The sequence below is a fragment of the Salmo trutta genome, chromosome 11 (assembly GCF_901001165.1).
Source record: "Salmo trutta chromosome 11, fSalTru1.1, whole genome shotgun sequence".
NCBI classification, from domain to species: Eukaryota; Metazoa; Chordata; class Actinopteri; order Salmoniformes; family Salmonidae; genus Salmo; species Salmo trutta.
Genome location: NC_042967.1, coordinates 4,056,452 through 4,071,584, shown reverse-complemented (window position 1 = coordinate 4,071,584; position 15,133 = coordinate 4,056,452). Strand labels below are relative to the sequence as shown.

General features: G+C 42.9%; 1 protein-coding gene across 1 annotated transcript; it reads left to right on the top strand.

Moving 5' to 3' along the window:
- The first annotated feature begins 7,054 nt into the window (after positions 1-7,054).
- LOC115202109 (cyclin-dependent kinase 2-associated protein 2) lies at positions 7,055-14,232 on the top strand. Its single transcript, XM_029766000.1, has 5 exons — positions 7,055-7,132; positions 7,943-8,100; positions 8,518-8,609; positions 11,562-11,682; positions 12,793-14,232. Exons 2-5 carry the CDS (start codon positions 8,046-8,048, stop codon positions 12,858-12,860), a joined length of 336 nt encoding a protein of 111 aa, XP_029621860.1. The 5' UTR covers positions 7,055-7,132; positions 7,943-8,045; the 3' UTR covers positions 12,861-14,232.
- The last annotated feature ends 901 nt before the right edge of the window (positions 14,233-15,133 follow it).

Below are 15,133 nucleotides of genomic sequence, written 5' to 3'. Positions count from 1 at the left end.
AGCCTTCATTTCTCAGAACAAGAATAGACTGACAAGTTTCAGAAGAAAGTTCTTTGTTTCTGTCCATTTTGAGCCTGTAATCGAACCCACAAATGCTGATGCTCCAGATACTCAACTAGTCTAAAGTCAAATCAAAATCAAATCAAATGTATTTATATAGCCCTTCGTACATCAGCTGATATCTCAAAGTGCTGTAAAGAAGGCCAGTTTTATTGCTTCTTTAATTAGAAGTTTTCAGCTGTGCTAACATAATTGCAAAAGGGTTTTCTAATGATCAATTAGCCTTTTAAAATGATAAACTTGGATTAGCTAACACAACGTGCAATTGGAACACAGGAGTGATGGTTGCTGATAATGGGCCTCTGTACGCCTACGTAGATATTCCATAAAAGATCTGCCGTTTCCAGCTACAATAGTCATTTACAACATCAACAATGTCTACACTGTATTTCTGATCAATTTGATGTTATTTAAATGGACAGAAAATGTGCTTTTCTTTCAAAAACAAGGACATTTCTAATTGACCCCAAACTTTCGAACGGTAGCGTACGTATTTTACAATTTAATGTTAGATGGTTATTCACTCTGAAAGTAGTCTATGGGCCAGGAGAATCTGTATTCCAGTTGGTTTTTTGGTTTTCTTTTAAACGACCACAACAAACTTTAGCTAACTTTAGCCACCGCTAGCTAACATTCAATAGGAGTGATACGGGCATCCTTGACATTTTCTAAATATCATGGCCAAAACAACTCAAATCAACTTTCAATTATTTTTGTTTGAAGTTACTTAAATGTGGTTTGCCCATTTTTTACTTTTTTTTTTACATTACATACCCTATCGCTTACATAGATTTTTTTTTTTGGGGGGGGGGTTATATTAGGCTAAGTCAGCTGTAGTTTGTCGTGGTTGAACCCCTAATGCAATTGTAAACTGAGAGGAGGCAAATTTAACTGCCTTTCTTTTTCTCTCTGTGGTACCAAAGACTCATAGGCCTGTATTCATAAAGTGTCTAAGAGTAGGAGAGCTAATCTAGGATAAGGTGCTTTGGGGTGACACCACAATACACAGTTTCACCACCAATTTGAGAGATAACCCTTACCATTCACTGTGAGAAAGACACTGGCCTTTTCAACCCTGCATTGAAGATAAAGGACATCACAATGAAATTATCACGATTTAGGTGTTAGGTAGCCTATGTGAGAGAGAAACATTATGGGTACATACAATTACAAAAGTTGGCATAATGATTATGCCCATGTTGACTCCAATGCTTTCCAGTTATGTCAAGTTGGCTGTATGTCCTTTGGTTGGTGGACCAGTCTTGATACACACAGGATACTGTTGAGTGTGAAAAACTCAGCAGCGTTGCAGTTCTTGACACACTTAAACTGGTGCGACCATACCCCGTTCAAAGGCACTTAAATATTTTGTCTTTCCCATTCACCCTCTGAATGGCACACATACACAATCCAATTGTCAAGGGGTACAAAAATCCTTATTTAACCCATCTCCTCCACTTCGTCTACACTGATTCAAGTGGATTTAACAAGTGCCATCAACCAGGGATCATAGCTTTCACCTGGATAGTCTATGTCATGGAAAGTGTTTTGTACACTCAAATCAGATCTCGCCTTTTGTCTCAGAAGTGTGGCTATTAGGGTTAATTGGCAAGTAGATGAAGATGAATGAACGGATGGAGCCTGTGAGGCTGAACTTTGGACATTCAGACATTGGATTTATCTTTTTACTCCTGCTACAGTATATTGACTAAATAGCCACACTAGCAGCCATTTTAGAAAAGTACACGTACAGTAGTCATTTCAACAGAGTTGAATGGAAGAATAGAGAATACAGTAATAGGCATAATACAAATTTACTAGAAATAATATATTGAGAATAAATCGAACAAAATGTCCTATTACTAGGAATGGAAAACAACAAATGTAACAAATCCAAGGGGCAAGTCACAACTGTAAAATTTTTGATAGATGCAAAAGACAAAAGCTAGTAAAGAGTTGCAAGAAGGGACCGAAGTAAAGCCAGTTTCAGGTTGGATACTTGACGGATATTTGAGCTTTCAAACCACTTGAGCCACAGACTCCAAGTAAGTGCCATGATGTTGTAAATGTTAAATTTCAATAGCTCCTTGGTCATGTGACCTACTTGACTCAAAAATGTTTCAGAATATACACTCAGTGGGCCTACACATTGCACACCCTTTAGTTTGTCCATTTTCATCTCACTCGATTTTACATACATTTTTCTAACTTTATAATTTCAATAGCTCCTTGGTCATATGACCTACTGGACTCAAACAAGGTTCAGAATGTCCACTTAGTGGGCCTACACATTGCACACCCTTTAGTTTGTCCTTTCCCCCACCTGCACCCTCGCCAGAGCGAGAGGCCACAGTTCACAGAGCAAAAAGGTTTGAGGTTGAAATGAAAGCGTTGGGGGGCGCTCCGCCGCCGCCGTAGCGACCGGAGGGGAGACATTAAACTCCCGCCTGCGCCAGAGTGCAGAGTGGTGGACTAGGTACCCGGAGCCGCACAAGGGTCCTGGGTGAGACCCAAGCGCTTGATGTTGGATACCGAGGCGGGAAGACCCGGTTCACCGGCAACCTCCGATCTGCTTCGGAGGTTGCCGTGCGGCCGTGCCTAACGGGGGTGTAGCAGGTCGAGCGCAACCCAGGTGACATGGAGATGCGGGGACCCCGAGCTCGGCGGCAGCCGAAGCCACCCTCCCGGCCAAGAACCCTGCGCCGAGGGAAGGGAGAGGCGGGGGGTATGAGCCCCGTACCCAGCCCACAGCAGAGTTTTGTTTTTGGAGCACAGCCCCGCGCCGGTGGCTGGCAACCCATTAATGATCCTTCCGCAGATTCGCCTACGGAAACCTTGTTACAACTTTTATAAATCCCCCAACCCCCAGTACATCTTTAAACGTTAACAACTTGAAAACTAAAAGTCCAATCAGGATGTTATTTTTTTGGCGCACTTTGGCATGCCAAGACGTGCATTTCCGTGCAATCAAAACCGTTTTTGGATAAAATGTAATATAAGATAATCGTGTTAGAAGGTGATGAAGAAAAGTACTTGTGGTGGGGGGCTTCCGGCTGGGCTAGGTCCGGTTTGACCACGGGTAACTGAAGCCCATCACCAGGGAGGGTACCAGCCCAAATGTGGGTACTTTTCATCTTTTTTTTTCTGAAAAATTGTCCCAACTTTCCCTCCAGAGACTAAGTCTAGCCGTGCACAGGGTGACCGTGTGAGATGTAAATGGACAAACAAAGGGGTGTGCAATATATAAGGCTAGTCAGTGGACATTCTGAAAGTAGTTTGAGGGTTGTAGATCACATGACCAGGCAACTATTGAAATTAAAAAACGGTTAAAAAAAATAATGTAAAACTGCATGATGAAAATGGACAAACTAAAGGGTGTGCAATATAGAAGGGTGTCAGTGGACAATCTGAACCTTGTTTGACTCCAGTAGGTCACATGACCAAGGAGCTATTGAAATTAGAACCATTGAAACACATTGAAAATGTAAGTAAAATCACATGAGATTAAAATGGACAAACAAAAGGTTGTGCTACATATAAGACTACTCAGTGGATATTCTGACAGCAGTCTGCGGGTTGTAGGTCACATGACCAAGGAGCTATTGAAATGTGAATGTTTGAAAAATTCATGTAAAATCGTTTGAGATGTAAATGGACAAACAAAAGGGTGTGCGATATATAAGACTACTCAGTGGATATTCTGACAGCAGTTTGAGGGTTGTAGATCACATGACCAGAGAGCTATTGAAATTTGAAACAATGAAAAACAGAGAAAAATTCATATAAATTCACCTGAGATGAAAATGGACGTACTATAGGGTGTGCAATATATAAGGCTAGTGACTGGATGTTATGAAAGTAGTTTGAGGGTTGTAGGTCACATGACCAAGGAGCTATTGAAATTAGAAACATTGAAAATGTATGTAAAAACGTGTGAGATGAAAATGGACAAGCTAAAGTTTGTGCTACATATAAGGCTACTCGGTGGATATTCTGAAAGTAGTTTGAGGGTTGGTTGTAGGTCATAAGACTAAGGAGCTATTGAAATTTGAATCATTAAAAAATGATCGTAAAATCTCATGAGATGCAAATGGACAAACAAAAGGGTGTGCAATGTGTAGGCCCACTGAGTGTATACATTATGAACCTTGTGTGAGATGTGTGGGTCACACCTCAAATAAATAATTAAATAATTAAAATAGTGTGAGACGTAAACCGACAAATAAAAGTGTGTGCAATGTGTGTCTATGCCATCAGGTTAGCTAGAACCAGTTTTGAAAGTTTTAGGAGTAATGGTTAAAGAGCTATTGAAATTCCAAAAAATGGATTTGTCCCTATGTTGACGGTCCCTAAATGCTGTTGGTGGACGTAAGGAAAACTACAGGCAAATATCCGTCGAATATCCAACCTGATTGTGTCTTTACCTAGGTCGAGAACCGGAATAGAAGAAGCATAACTTTTTTTTCAATTAAGAGGTAACTGATAACCTTCAATTTCAATTTTAACTCATCTTTTACTGGAGAAGTGATAGAAAATGCATTTGTACCTGAGTGCATGGTGTCTCTCATTCAATTTCCAACTGTCATAAACATCAAATGTATCCTCACTTTAGGAATCCTTCGATGATCCTATAGAATAGATTCATGACCCTCTAACATACGTCGCGTGCATTTCAATTCTACCGTAAGGTGAGAATGCATATAGAATAGTTAGTAAGTACGAAAGTAATTTTTCTTGTCCACTCCCTCCCTATATATTTCATTGTGCTTTCACTTTCCCGTTTCTTGCAGCTACATGGGTTACTGGTTGACAAAAGGTGACTTTCCAGGTCGACACTACGCATCTCAGAAGATTGCTATATCACATTGATGTGATTCCGGAGATTTTAAACACGTATCCATGCTTTGTGAGATCTGATAATCCATGTAGTGTGACCATGAAAAAGACGACCTGGAAAGCCATCAAATCTGTAATGCTCCAACCAGTGGTGGTTCTAGCCCCCCCCCCCACCCCCCCCCCCCCCCCCCCCTTCAGCTGAGAGACTGCATCAGCTTGCTCACATGTTGGATCTGGCTCAAGATGGGAGGCGGATGGCTCCTCATCCTGGCCAGTGCCAGAGGGTGCTCCAAAATATTTCAGAAGTGCCCCTGAATTTGCAGTGAAATACAGTCTGACACCCTAAATACATTTGTTGCACAATTTATCAAACTTTCAGAATAGGAACCAAATGAACCATACAACCTCATTGGCTAATTCTAGGCATAAGACACCTCAAAAGACTCAATATATCACAAAAGATACAAAATATCAGCATAATATAGACATCTTTTAAGTTAGCCTACAGCATTGGAAATTCCCCTTATTGAGCTCAGGACCTAGTCAATACAATCACAGAAATCCTTTATGATGTCACCTCAATGAAAGTTAACCAAATCAATAATGTGCTAGTTAGGTTGTAATCGTTTTGCTGCAGGCTACACACATTATCATGATAAAACTGTGTGAAATTATATCCAATGTTATGGAAGCTAGTTGGACAGAAAACGGAATATTGTCACCCTATGTGTAATAGCATAGCAAGCAACATAGCAACATAGGCTAACAAACATAAGTGTTATACTAGCCTATTTCATAACATGCATATTATTGTACTCATAAAGAGATGACATAGCTGCAAACCTTTTATCTTTTGCACGTTTCTCCTCTTCTTCCCTCTTTTTCCTAAACTGGACACCTGATGGCTTAGACCTTTTCTTATCCATTTGTGTTGATTTGGCACTCGAGCATCACTACATTACCCATCCCCCAACACTGTCAACCAAGAGTCAAGACTAAACCAATTCACCTTGGTGGTGTGCAGACTGGTTTTATTTTATTCTTAATGATTTCACACAAACCAGAGAAAAATGCAACAATATGTCTGTGAAACTACATATTCACAGTATTATGAATGAATTGTGGTTTACTTGGTAGCATTTCGTAGTGTGACTGATTTTACTAATTGCATTAGTACTGTACAAAGTTAGAGGTGTGCTATTTGATAGATTCCCCCGCTCCCCCTACCTCGGGCTTCCAGTGGGTGTATGGTCAACTTACCCACGCCCACCTCTCCATCTCGTACTTATGAGTGGGAGACCTTCCCAGGCAGTAGCCTGCCTAGCTCACAAGCTAGAATCAGGGCGCCCACTCCAACAAGGTTAATTGACCCACAGTCCCACACGGTGACATGATATCCGTGACGTGATGTGCAAATGATCGATAGAAAACCGATCGTGCAAATGATCGATAGAAAACCAATCGCGCAAATGTCACCATTCCAAAAAATGTTGTGCGGGCGCCCCGTGCCGCCCCTGTCAAGATGCCGCCCTGGGCGGCTGCCCATGTCGCCCATACCTGAATCCGCCACTGGTTCCAACCAAAAATACAACTTTACCACTGTTCATTGTTCTCTTCTATGTCTTGTCTAAAGTTAATGATGCAGTGTGTCCACTTGCAAGTCTACCATGTAGCAAATCAGCTTTTGTGGCCTTGGACAGTGACAGCCTGAAAACACTATACATTTCTTTTTTTTACTAAACTGACAGACCTCGTATCACTCTCTCAGATCACTCTCACACGCACGCGAACTCGTAGTTAGATTACATTTATTTGGCAAACCTGGGGAAGAAGGGCCTTGAAAAAACCTTTGGTTTATTGCGTGATTGACGTTTCGGTTCAGGCAGTAACCTTAGATGATCTACATGTTGACACATCATGTCACCACAGGGAAAATAAATCAGTGGGGTGTGCCCGATCAAATCATCCCTATACCTGATTATTTTCCTTACATTCAAACTCTGAAAACCAAAGAGGTTATTAAATTAATACACACCTGTGCAGAACCCTCAAATAAATAGAAGGGAAGGCTCTGATAAATAGACAGTTCCGCTCACCTGCCATTTATTTTCTTCAGCCAATGACAACGCATCACTTTATGAATATTCAGTGCACTTTGCATCAATAACCACTCCCCTTTTCAGCAGGAGAAAGGAAGCTGCTTTTTCGACCTGGCTGAAAATCTTCCCCTAGAAAGGTACATTTCGAAAGCGTTCCCCTTGACTTTTGTTTTCGATTACATGTTTTTAATGGCTACGGAGATACTTAAACCTATGGAACGCAAATGCATTATGTAACTACTTGCTGCAATCGAACGTTATAGCCATGCACCTAGCTAGATAACGTTAGCTAGCAAGCCTGTTTCACACCGAATGCAAACCAGTCAGCACACAGCTAGCGTCCTTGCTAAGTAGAGATTAACTAGCTATGAAATGCGCAGTGATCAACGAAGTCATTGCATTTACAAGTTAGGTCACCCGCTAACTAGCTTTGTTTCCGTTAATTTGACTTTGTCTGAAGCGAGATGTCATCTCGTCGACCTTTGGTTCGGTAACTAGTTAGCGAGCTACAGTTAGCTAACGTTAGCTTAGCTACCTAGCCAACGTTAGTACAGTCATTTAAAGATAGGCTACGACCAGATGAGGTATTGACGTATTGTGCAAAGTTGCCCGCTAAGCTGATGTAGAGAACAGGCACTGTTGTGACAAAATGTTTGAAACCAGCTGGGGTTGTTAGGTTACTTAGCTAGCTAGTAATCCAAGGTCTGGGTCGTTAAGTCATATGTTTGCAAACGTCAGTGATCCACTGACGACATAATGACAGCCTGGTCCAAATCTGTATGAGTTAAACAACATACCTCAATCATTGTCATGCCAAACCCAATTGGCCATACAGAACATTCAACAAGACTTGCATAGCACCCAATCTATTCTGGACCAGGCTAGACTGACCGTGTAGTTGATGAGTGTCATACATGCTGAACATAAGACCATGACTCTCTTCCTAGCTCTCAGGGGCCCAGCCCACCAGTAAAGCTGTATAAGCACAGGGTCGACGGGACGGACGGAAGCGGCGCTCCGTCGTACGGGGAGGTCCGCAGTGACATCACGATGAGCTACAAGCCCATCGCCCCTGCCCCGTCCGGCTCCAACCACACCCCGCCAGGTTTCTGCCAACTGTCAATCGGTTCTTTTGTATCCACTATTATTCCTATCAAGGGTGCACCCATAGAAATGGCATCTCTATTAATATGGATGCACCCTCTACACTACCCATTGTTGGTTTGGTCTTCACCCATCTTACTGAACTCTACTCTACCCTACCACAGTGGGTTCCGTGCAATAGATAAGACTAGCGGTCCTATCCCTGCAACCTACCCAGAGACTAGCCCAGGGAACGCACTACACGTCAGCAGCCAACCTGGGTGTCATATACTACCGACCATAATGTGACGATCCCTCTCGCCTGAGAATGAATGTGCCACCGATGCCACGCAGCGGTTCTGCCCCTGCCTTCCATTTAAGACGATAACTAGTCATAGGGCGCTTCAGTGCGTCTGAATTCTGTCTTTCCTCTGCCTAGGCTCCAGTGTGCCCTCCCCCTCGCTCCCCTCCTCCTCCAGCTTCAGACCAGCGTTCAGTGATTTCGGCCCGCCGTCGATGGGCTTCGTTCAGGTAGGACCGAACAGCCTGACCCTCATCTCTCACTGCTTTAACTAATGCCTGTGATACTTTAGAAAGTCATGTTAAATATGTTATGTTGTTCAGGGTATTGTATCAAATTTGGTCACACACACATGGTTAGCAGATGTTAATGCGAGTGTAGCGAAATGCTTGTGCTTCTAGTTCCGATAATGCAGTAATATCGAACAAGTAATCTAACAAATTCACAACAACCTTATACACACAAATGTAAGGGATGAATAAGGATATGTACATATAAATATATGGCTGTGCGGCATAGGCAAGATGCAGAAGATGGTATGGAGCAGTATATGAGATGAGTAATGTAGGATATGTAAACATTAAAGTGGTGTTATTTAAGGTGACTAGTGATACCTATTTATTGAGTTATTTTACTAAAGTGGCCAGAGATGAGTCTGTATGTTGTCAGCAGCCTTTCTATGCTAGTGATGGCTGTTTAACAGTCTGATTTCCTTGAGATAGAAGCTGTTTTTCAGTCTCTTGGTCCCAGCTTTGATGCACCTGTACTGACCTCGCCTTCTGGATGATAGCGGGGTGAACAGGCAGTGGCTCAGGTGGTTGTTGTCCTTGATGATCTTTTTGGCCTTCCTGTGACATCGGGTGCTGTAGGTGTCCTGGAGAGCAGGTAGTTTGCCCCCGGTGATGCGTTGTGCAGACCTCACTACCCTCTGGAGAGCCTTGCGGTTGAGGACGGTGCAATTGCCGTACCAGGCGGTAATACAGCCCGACAGGATGCTCTCGATTGTGCATCTGTAAAAGTTTGTGTTTTTAGGTGACAAGCCAAATTTCTTCAGCCTCCTGATGCGCTTTCTTTACCACGCTGTCTGTGTGGGTGGACCATTTCAGTTTGTCCGTGATGTGTACACCGAGGAACTTTCCACCTTCTCCACTACTGTCCCGTCAATGTGGATGGGGGGTGCTCCCTCTGCTGTTTCCTGAAGTCCACAATCATCTCCTTTGTTTTGTTGACGTTGAGTGAGAGATTATTTTCCTGACACCACACTCCGAGGGCCCTCACCTCCTCCCTGTGGGCCATCTTGTCGTTGTTGGTAATCAAGCTTACCACTGTAGTGTCGTCTGCAAACTTGATGATTGAGTTGGAAGCATGCATGGCCACGCAATCATGGGTGAACAGGGAGTACAGGAGAGGGCTGAGAACGCACCCTTGTGCGGCCCCAGTGTGGAGGATCAGCGCGGTGGGATGTTGTTTCCTACCTTCACCACCTGGGGGCGGCCCGTCAGAAAGTCCAGGACCAAGTTACACAGGGCGGGATCGAGACCCAGGGTCTCGAGCTTAATGACGAGTTTGGAGTGTTCTATGGTATTAAATGCTGAGCTGTAGTCAATGAACAGCATTCTTCCATAGGTATTCCTCTTGTCCAGGTGGGATAGGGCAGTGTGATGGCGATTTGCATCATCAGTGGACCTATTGGGGCGGGAAGCAAATTGGAGTGGGTCTAGGGTGTCAGGTAGGGTGGAGGTGATATGATCCTTGACTAGTCTCTCAAAGCACTTCATGATGACGGAAGTGAGTGCTATGGAGCGCTAGTCGTTTAGCTCAGTTACCTTAGCTTTCTTGGGAACAGGAACAATGGTGGCCATCTTGAAGCATGTGGGCACAGCAGACTGGGATAGGGATTGATTGAATATGTCCGTAAACACCAGCCAGCCAGCTGGTCTGCGCATGCTCTGAGGACGCGGCTAGAGATGCCGTCTGGGCCGGCAGCCTTGCGAGGGTTAACACGTTTAAATGTTTTACTCATGTTGGCCAACATGTTTTACTCATGTTGGCTTTGGTAGCGGGCCGTGTCAGAGGCACTGTATTGTCCGCAAAGCGAGCAAAGAAGTTGTTTAATTTGTCTGGGAGCAAGACGTTGATGTCCCCAACGGGGATGGTTTTCTTTTTGTAATCCGTGATTGACTGTAGACCCTGCCACATGCATCTCGTGTTTGAGCCGTTGAATTATGGCTACTTTGTTTCTATACTGACACTTTTTCTGTTTGCTTGTCTTGCGGAGGGAATAGCTGCACTGTTTGTATTCGGTCATGTTTCCAGTCGCCTTGCCATGATTAAAAGCGGTGGTTCACGCTTTCAGTTTTGCGCGAATGTTGCCATCAATCCGCGGTTTCTGGTTAGGAAATGTTTTAATAGTCACAGTGGGTACGACGTCTCCGATGCACTTGCTAATAAACTTGCTCACCGAGTCAGCGTGTACATCAGTGTTGTTGTCTGAGGCTATCCGGAACATATCACAGTCCACGTGATCGAAGCAATCCTGAAGCATGGAGTCCAATTGGTCAGACCAGCGTTGTATTGACCTGAGCACAGGCGTTTCCTGTTTTAGTTTCTGTCTATAGGCTGGGAACAACAAAATGGAGTCATGGTCAGATTTGCCGAAGGCAGGGCAGGGGAGGGCTTTGTATGCATCGCGTAAAGTTAGTTGCAATGATCCAGAATGCTAGCAGCCCTTGTCGCGCATTCGATATGCTGATAGAATTTAGGAAGTCTCGTTCTCAGGTTAGCTTTATTAAAATCCCGGCTACAATAAATGCAGCCTCAGGATGTATGGTTTCCAGTTTACATAAAGTCCAGTGAAGTTCTTTCAGGGCCGACGAGGTATCTGCTTGGGGGCGGGATATACACGGCTGTGACTATAATCAATAGGGTCCAGGTATCACTAACAACAAATACAAAGCAGATCATTACTGGTCAATTTAATTAAAATAGATTTGTTGGCGAGTGTTTATTTGCCTAACTGTCACTTCGTCATGGCAATTTTCCCTCTGTTTCTCTACTCTTCTGTACGATATAAAGGGACTATATCTTGCTCAGGATCAATTGGGAGTTCTAGTTGTTTTTGCTCTCTTCCAGCATATGACCTTTGTCTCGTATCCCCCTCTCTCTCTCTCACTCACACACAGCCAGTGAAAGTGTCTCAGGGCTCAACCTACAGCGAGCTGCTGTCAGTTATCGAGGAGATGAGTCGCGAGATCCGCCCCACCTACGCCGGGAGCAAGAGCGCCATGGAGAGGCTAAAGAGAGGTACTGCAGCCAGACCGGCTAAACGCCTAGGCCACAAATATCCACAAAGCTTGGAGCAAAGGTTGTGGTTGTATTGACATAGGGTGTTTATCAGTACTCCGTAGAGCTTACTTTCCTTTTCCCTAACCACGCTGCACATACCCAGCAAGCAGACAGTAAGCACTTGAATATTATATGCATAAACACACAGCAACAAGAAATGAACATAAGGCAGGGGATGAAAGCAATGATCAACCTTGCATGGCAGCAGCAGTAAAAGTAAATCATAATAAAAGCCAAACAGTATATGTTAAGGCTTTCGGCATTCAATAAAACCATCAACGAGCTCAGTCATCCAATCAATCAATCAAGAAGTTTAAATCCACCAATTTCAATTAGCAAAATAGCCAGTCCAATCAGACATTGTCCTTTTAAATCCAAAGATGCCTAAATTAGGCTCAGTTCAAATAATATTATGCTATGCACAAAATGGGCAATTTGATGGTAACTGAATTACGCTGCGACTCAGATGTCACTTTAAAAAGGATACCAAACAAAAACCATTGTTTTTGTATGGTTTGTTAAACTTTGAAATCAGTGGTTTTCGTTTGGCATACATTTTTAAAGTGAAAAATCGGGGTCTCGTCATAATTACATTACTGTGGAATTGCCCAAATGCAGGACACATAAAACTAGTACTTGGTGATTAAATGTAGTCCTAGTTCTTCAGTGTGTGAGACGGTCAGTCCCGAAATCCCTATTCCAAGGCTAGTAATCCCAAGGAAAATGTTTCTCTCATGAATAATTACTGCAGTAAATACTTTTCAATGAACCAAACAAACATTTTACCCATGCTTCTCACACCACGGCCATTTGGCTCTCGACTCACATGGTTATCTGGGATCCATGGAATGTCCCTACCCTAACCTTAACACATTTCAACTTCAATGGGGTGACAGAGTTCGAGTCCCAAGGATCCCATCCCATAGGCCTACTTACTCCATATGAGTTTACTTGGAAATACATGGATTTCAATTCACATTAAGGTTCAATGAGGAGGCAGTATTTTTCTCCACACATGAATTAAAAGTTCTAAATCCCAATTTGTGATGTTGTTCATCTGTCTTCTAGGTATCATTCACGCGAGGGCGCTGGTCAGGGAGTGTCTGGCGGAGACAGAGAGGAGCGCTCGCACATAACCCTTTGCAGAATCCCTCCATCCCCCTCCCTTGTCTTTGTATAGGCCTCATCTATGTGTCCCGTCTTTGTTGTCCTGACTTTTTGTCTGTATTGCTCCACTGAACTTGTAACCTTTTTTCCCCATATAGTCTCTCACACCGCCTACGGGGTGTGTTCAGAATGTGTAACAGATTTTGCAGTTGTAGGACAGTTCGCTCTCAGAACATTCTGTAGCTTATTTCAGTTTCATAGGCATCACGAGGGGCTGGTAAATATTTTCTCATTTTGGTAGTCCTGTTCAGTGGGGGCGAGGTGATAGTGCTGTAAAATATTTTTGAAAACTATGCCACAATGAAATGAGGTTGATACTCTGACTTTCTCGCTTAGCTGCTATACTGACACCACTCTACATCCAAAGGTTTAATTCCACATTGTTTTACAGTAAGCAACGCTTAAGCCTTGTTCGCACTGCAGGCCTTAATGCTCAGATCAGCTTTGTTTTTCAAATCCGTTTTGGAATACTTCACTGTCCAAACGGCAAGTTAAGTGACCAAATTTGGATTTTTGTGTGTTCAGACAGCAGTCATGTGCTGACATGGCTGTGCTAGTTGTCATAGTAATGACGACTGTGCGCGTTCCTTCTTCCTATCACTCAGAAGTTATGTAGCAAGCCTGCGATGGATGTTCTCCAGTTGCTTTGAATGTTCAAAATCATAGTGTAAGAATACTTTTAAAGCCTCGAAAGGATAAGGCAATCCAACTTTGAAAACAAGTATTGTTTGGCTAGCCACAGCAGTCAACTAACGAGGTAGCCGTTTATCTTTCTAGCACATTCATTAATTTGTTTGTAAACAACAAGCTAGTTAGCTACCACATATTCTTGCCAAACTGTCAGAGTAGCTAGGAAGCAACAAGATATGCCAAATAAGTTTTTTTTTTTTTAAACATAAGGGCAAATCAGATTTGACCATTCAGGCACAAGTCGCATGGCCAGGAATCAGATTTGTATCTGACCTCAAACTACCTAAGGTGGCTTGAAATATCCTATTCCATGTGTTTTTTTGGCTGTTCAGACTGCAGGAAAAATAACATTTGAATCAGAAATGCAAAAAAAAAATATGTATTTGATGTGAACAAGGCTTTACAGTATCTTGAAAATACCCCGTTCTCTGTTCCACATGCTTCCACCCTACACACATTTTCTGTCATGGCACCCTCTCTTTGCCACATACAGTCAAGCGTTCCTTGCCCTTCATCCAATTAACTATTACCTCCTCCCTACACACCTGAAATCAGTTTTGTTAGTATGGCAATTTTATAAACCCAATTTTTGCAGTTCTGTACTTGAAGTGAATGAAATTAAAAGTTAGAAAAGTTTTCCAATTAAAAAAAGCGAGTGTTTTTCATTTGTATGTAGTGCACAGGAGGTTGGTGGCACCTTAATTGGGGAGGTAATGTCTGGGATGGTATCAAACATGATTTCCATGTTTTTGATTCCATTTCGTTTGCTCTGTTCCAGCCATTTATGAGCTTTCCTCCCCTCAGCTATGAGCTGTCCTCCCCTCCGCAGCCTTCTGTGATGTAGTGCCTATAGAAAGTCTACACGCCCTTGAACTTTTTACATTTGGTTGTCAGTGCCTGTTTTTCATTTAAATAAGGATTTTCTTCCACTTATCTACACAACATACTCTGCAAATTTTTGTGTGAAGAAAAATATACCTTAATTGGATTAGTCTCCACCCCTGAGTTAACTTGGTGGAAGCATATTTGGCAGCAGTTACAGCTGTCAGTCTGTTAGTATAGGTCTCTACCAACTTTGCACACCAATTGTTTGACCATTCTTTACAAAACTGTTCAAGCTCAAGGTGATGGACAGAAATCTTCAAGTCATGCCACAAATTTAGATTGGATTTAGGTCGGGGCTCTGACTGGGCCACTTGAGGACTTTACCTGGTTATTCCTTAGCCACTCCACAGTAGCTTTGGCTATGGGCTTCAGGTCGTTGTCATGCTGAAAGGTGAACTTCAGTCCCAGTTTCAGCTGGTTTTCCTCAAGGATTTTTCTGTACATAGTTTCCCTTCATTTTCTATTTTATCCTGATAAATCCCTGGCGATGAGAAATAACCCATAACATGATGCTGCGCCAAATGTAACACTTGGCATTTCGGCCAAAAAGTTGTTTAATCAGACAGACCACAAAACCTTTTGCCACACAGCTACAGAATGAGTGTTTTTTTGCATACTTGAATCAGTTTAAGGTGGGCTTCCTTGAGTAATGGCTTCCTTCTTGCCA

Coding starts and splice junctions, on each gene's coding strand:
- LOC115202109 (XM_029766000.1), top strand. CDS start 8,046: ATGAGCTACAAGCCCATCGCCCCTGCCCCGTCCGGCTCCAACCACACC. Junction 8,101..8,517: donor CTCCAACCACACCCCGCCAG/GTTTCTGCCAAC, acceptor TCCTCTGCCTAG/GCTCCAGTGTGCCCTCCCCC. Junction 8,610..11,561: donor CGTCGATGGGCTTCGTTCAG/GTAGGACCGAAC, acceptor ACTCACACACAG/CCAGTGAAAGTGTCTCAGGG.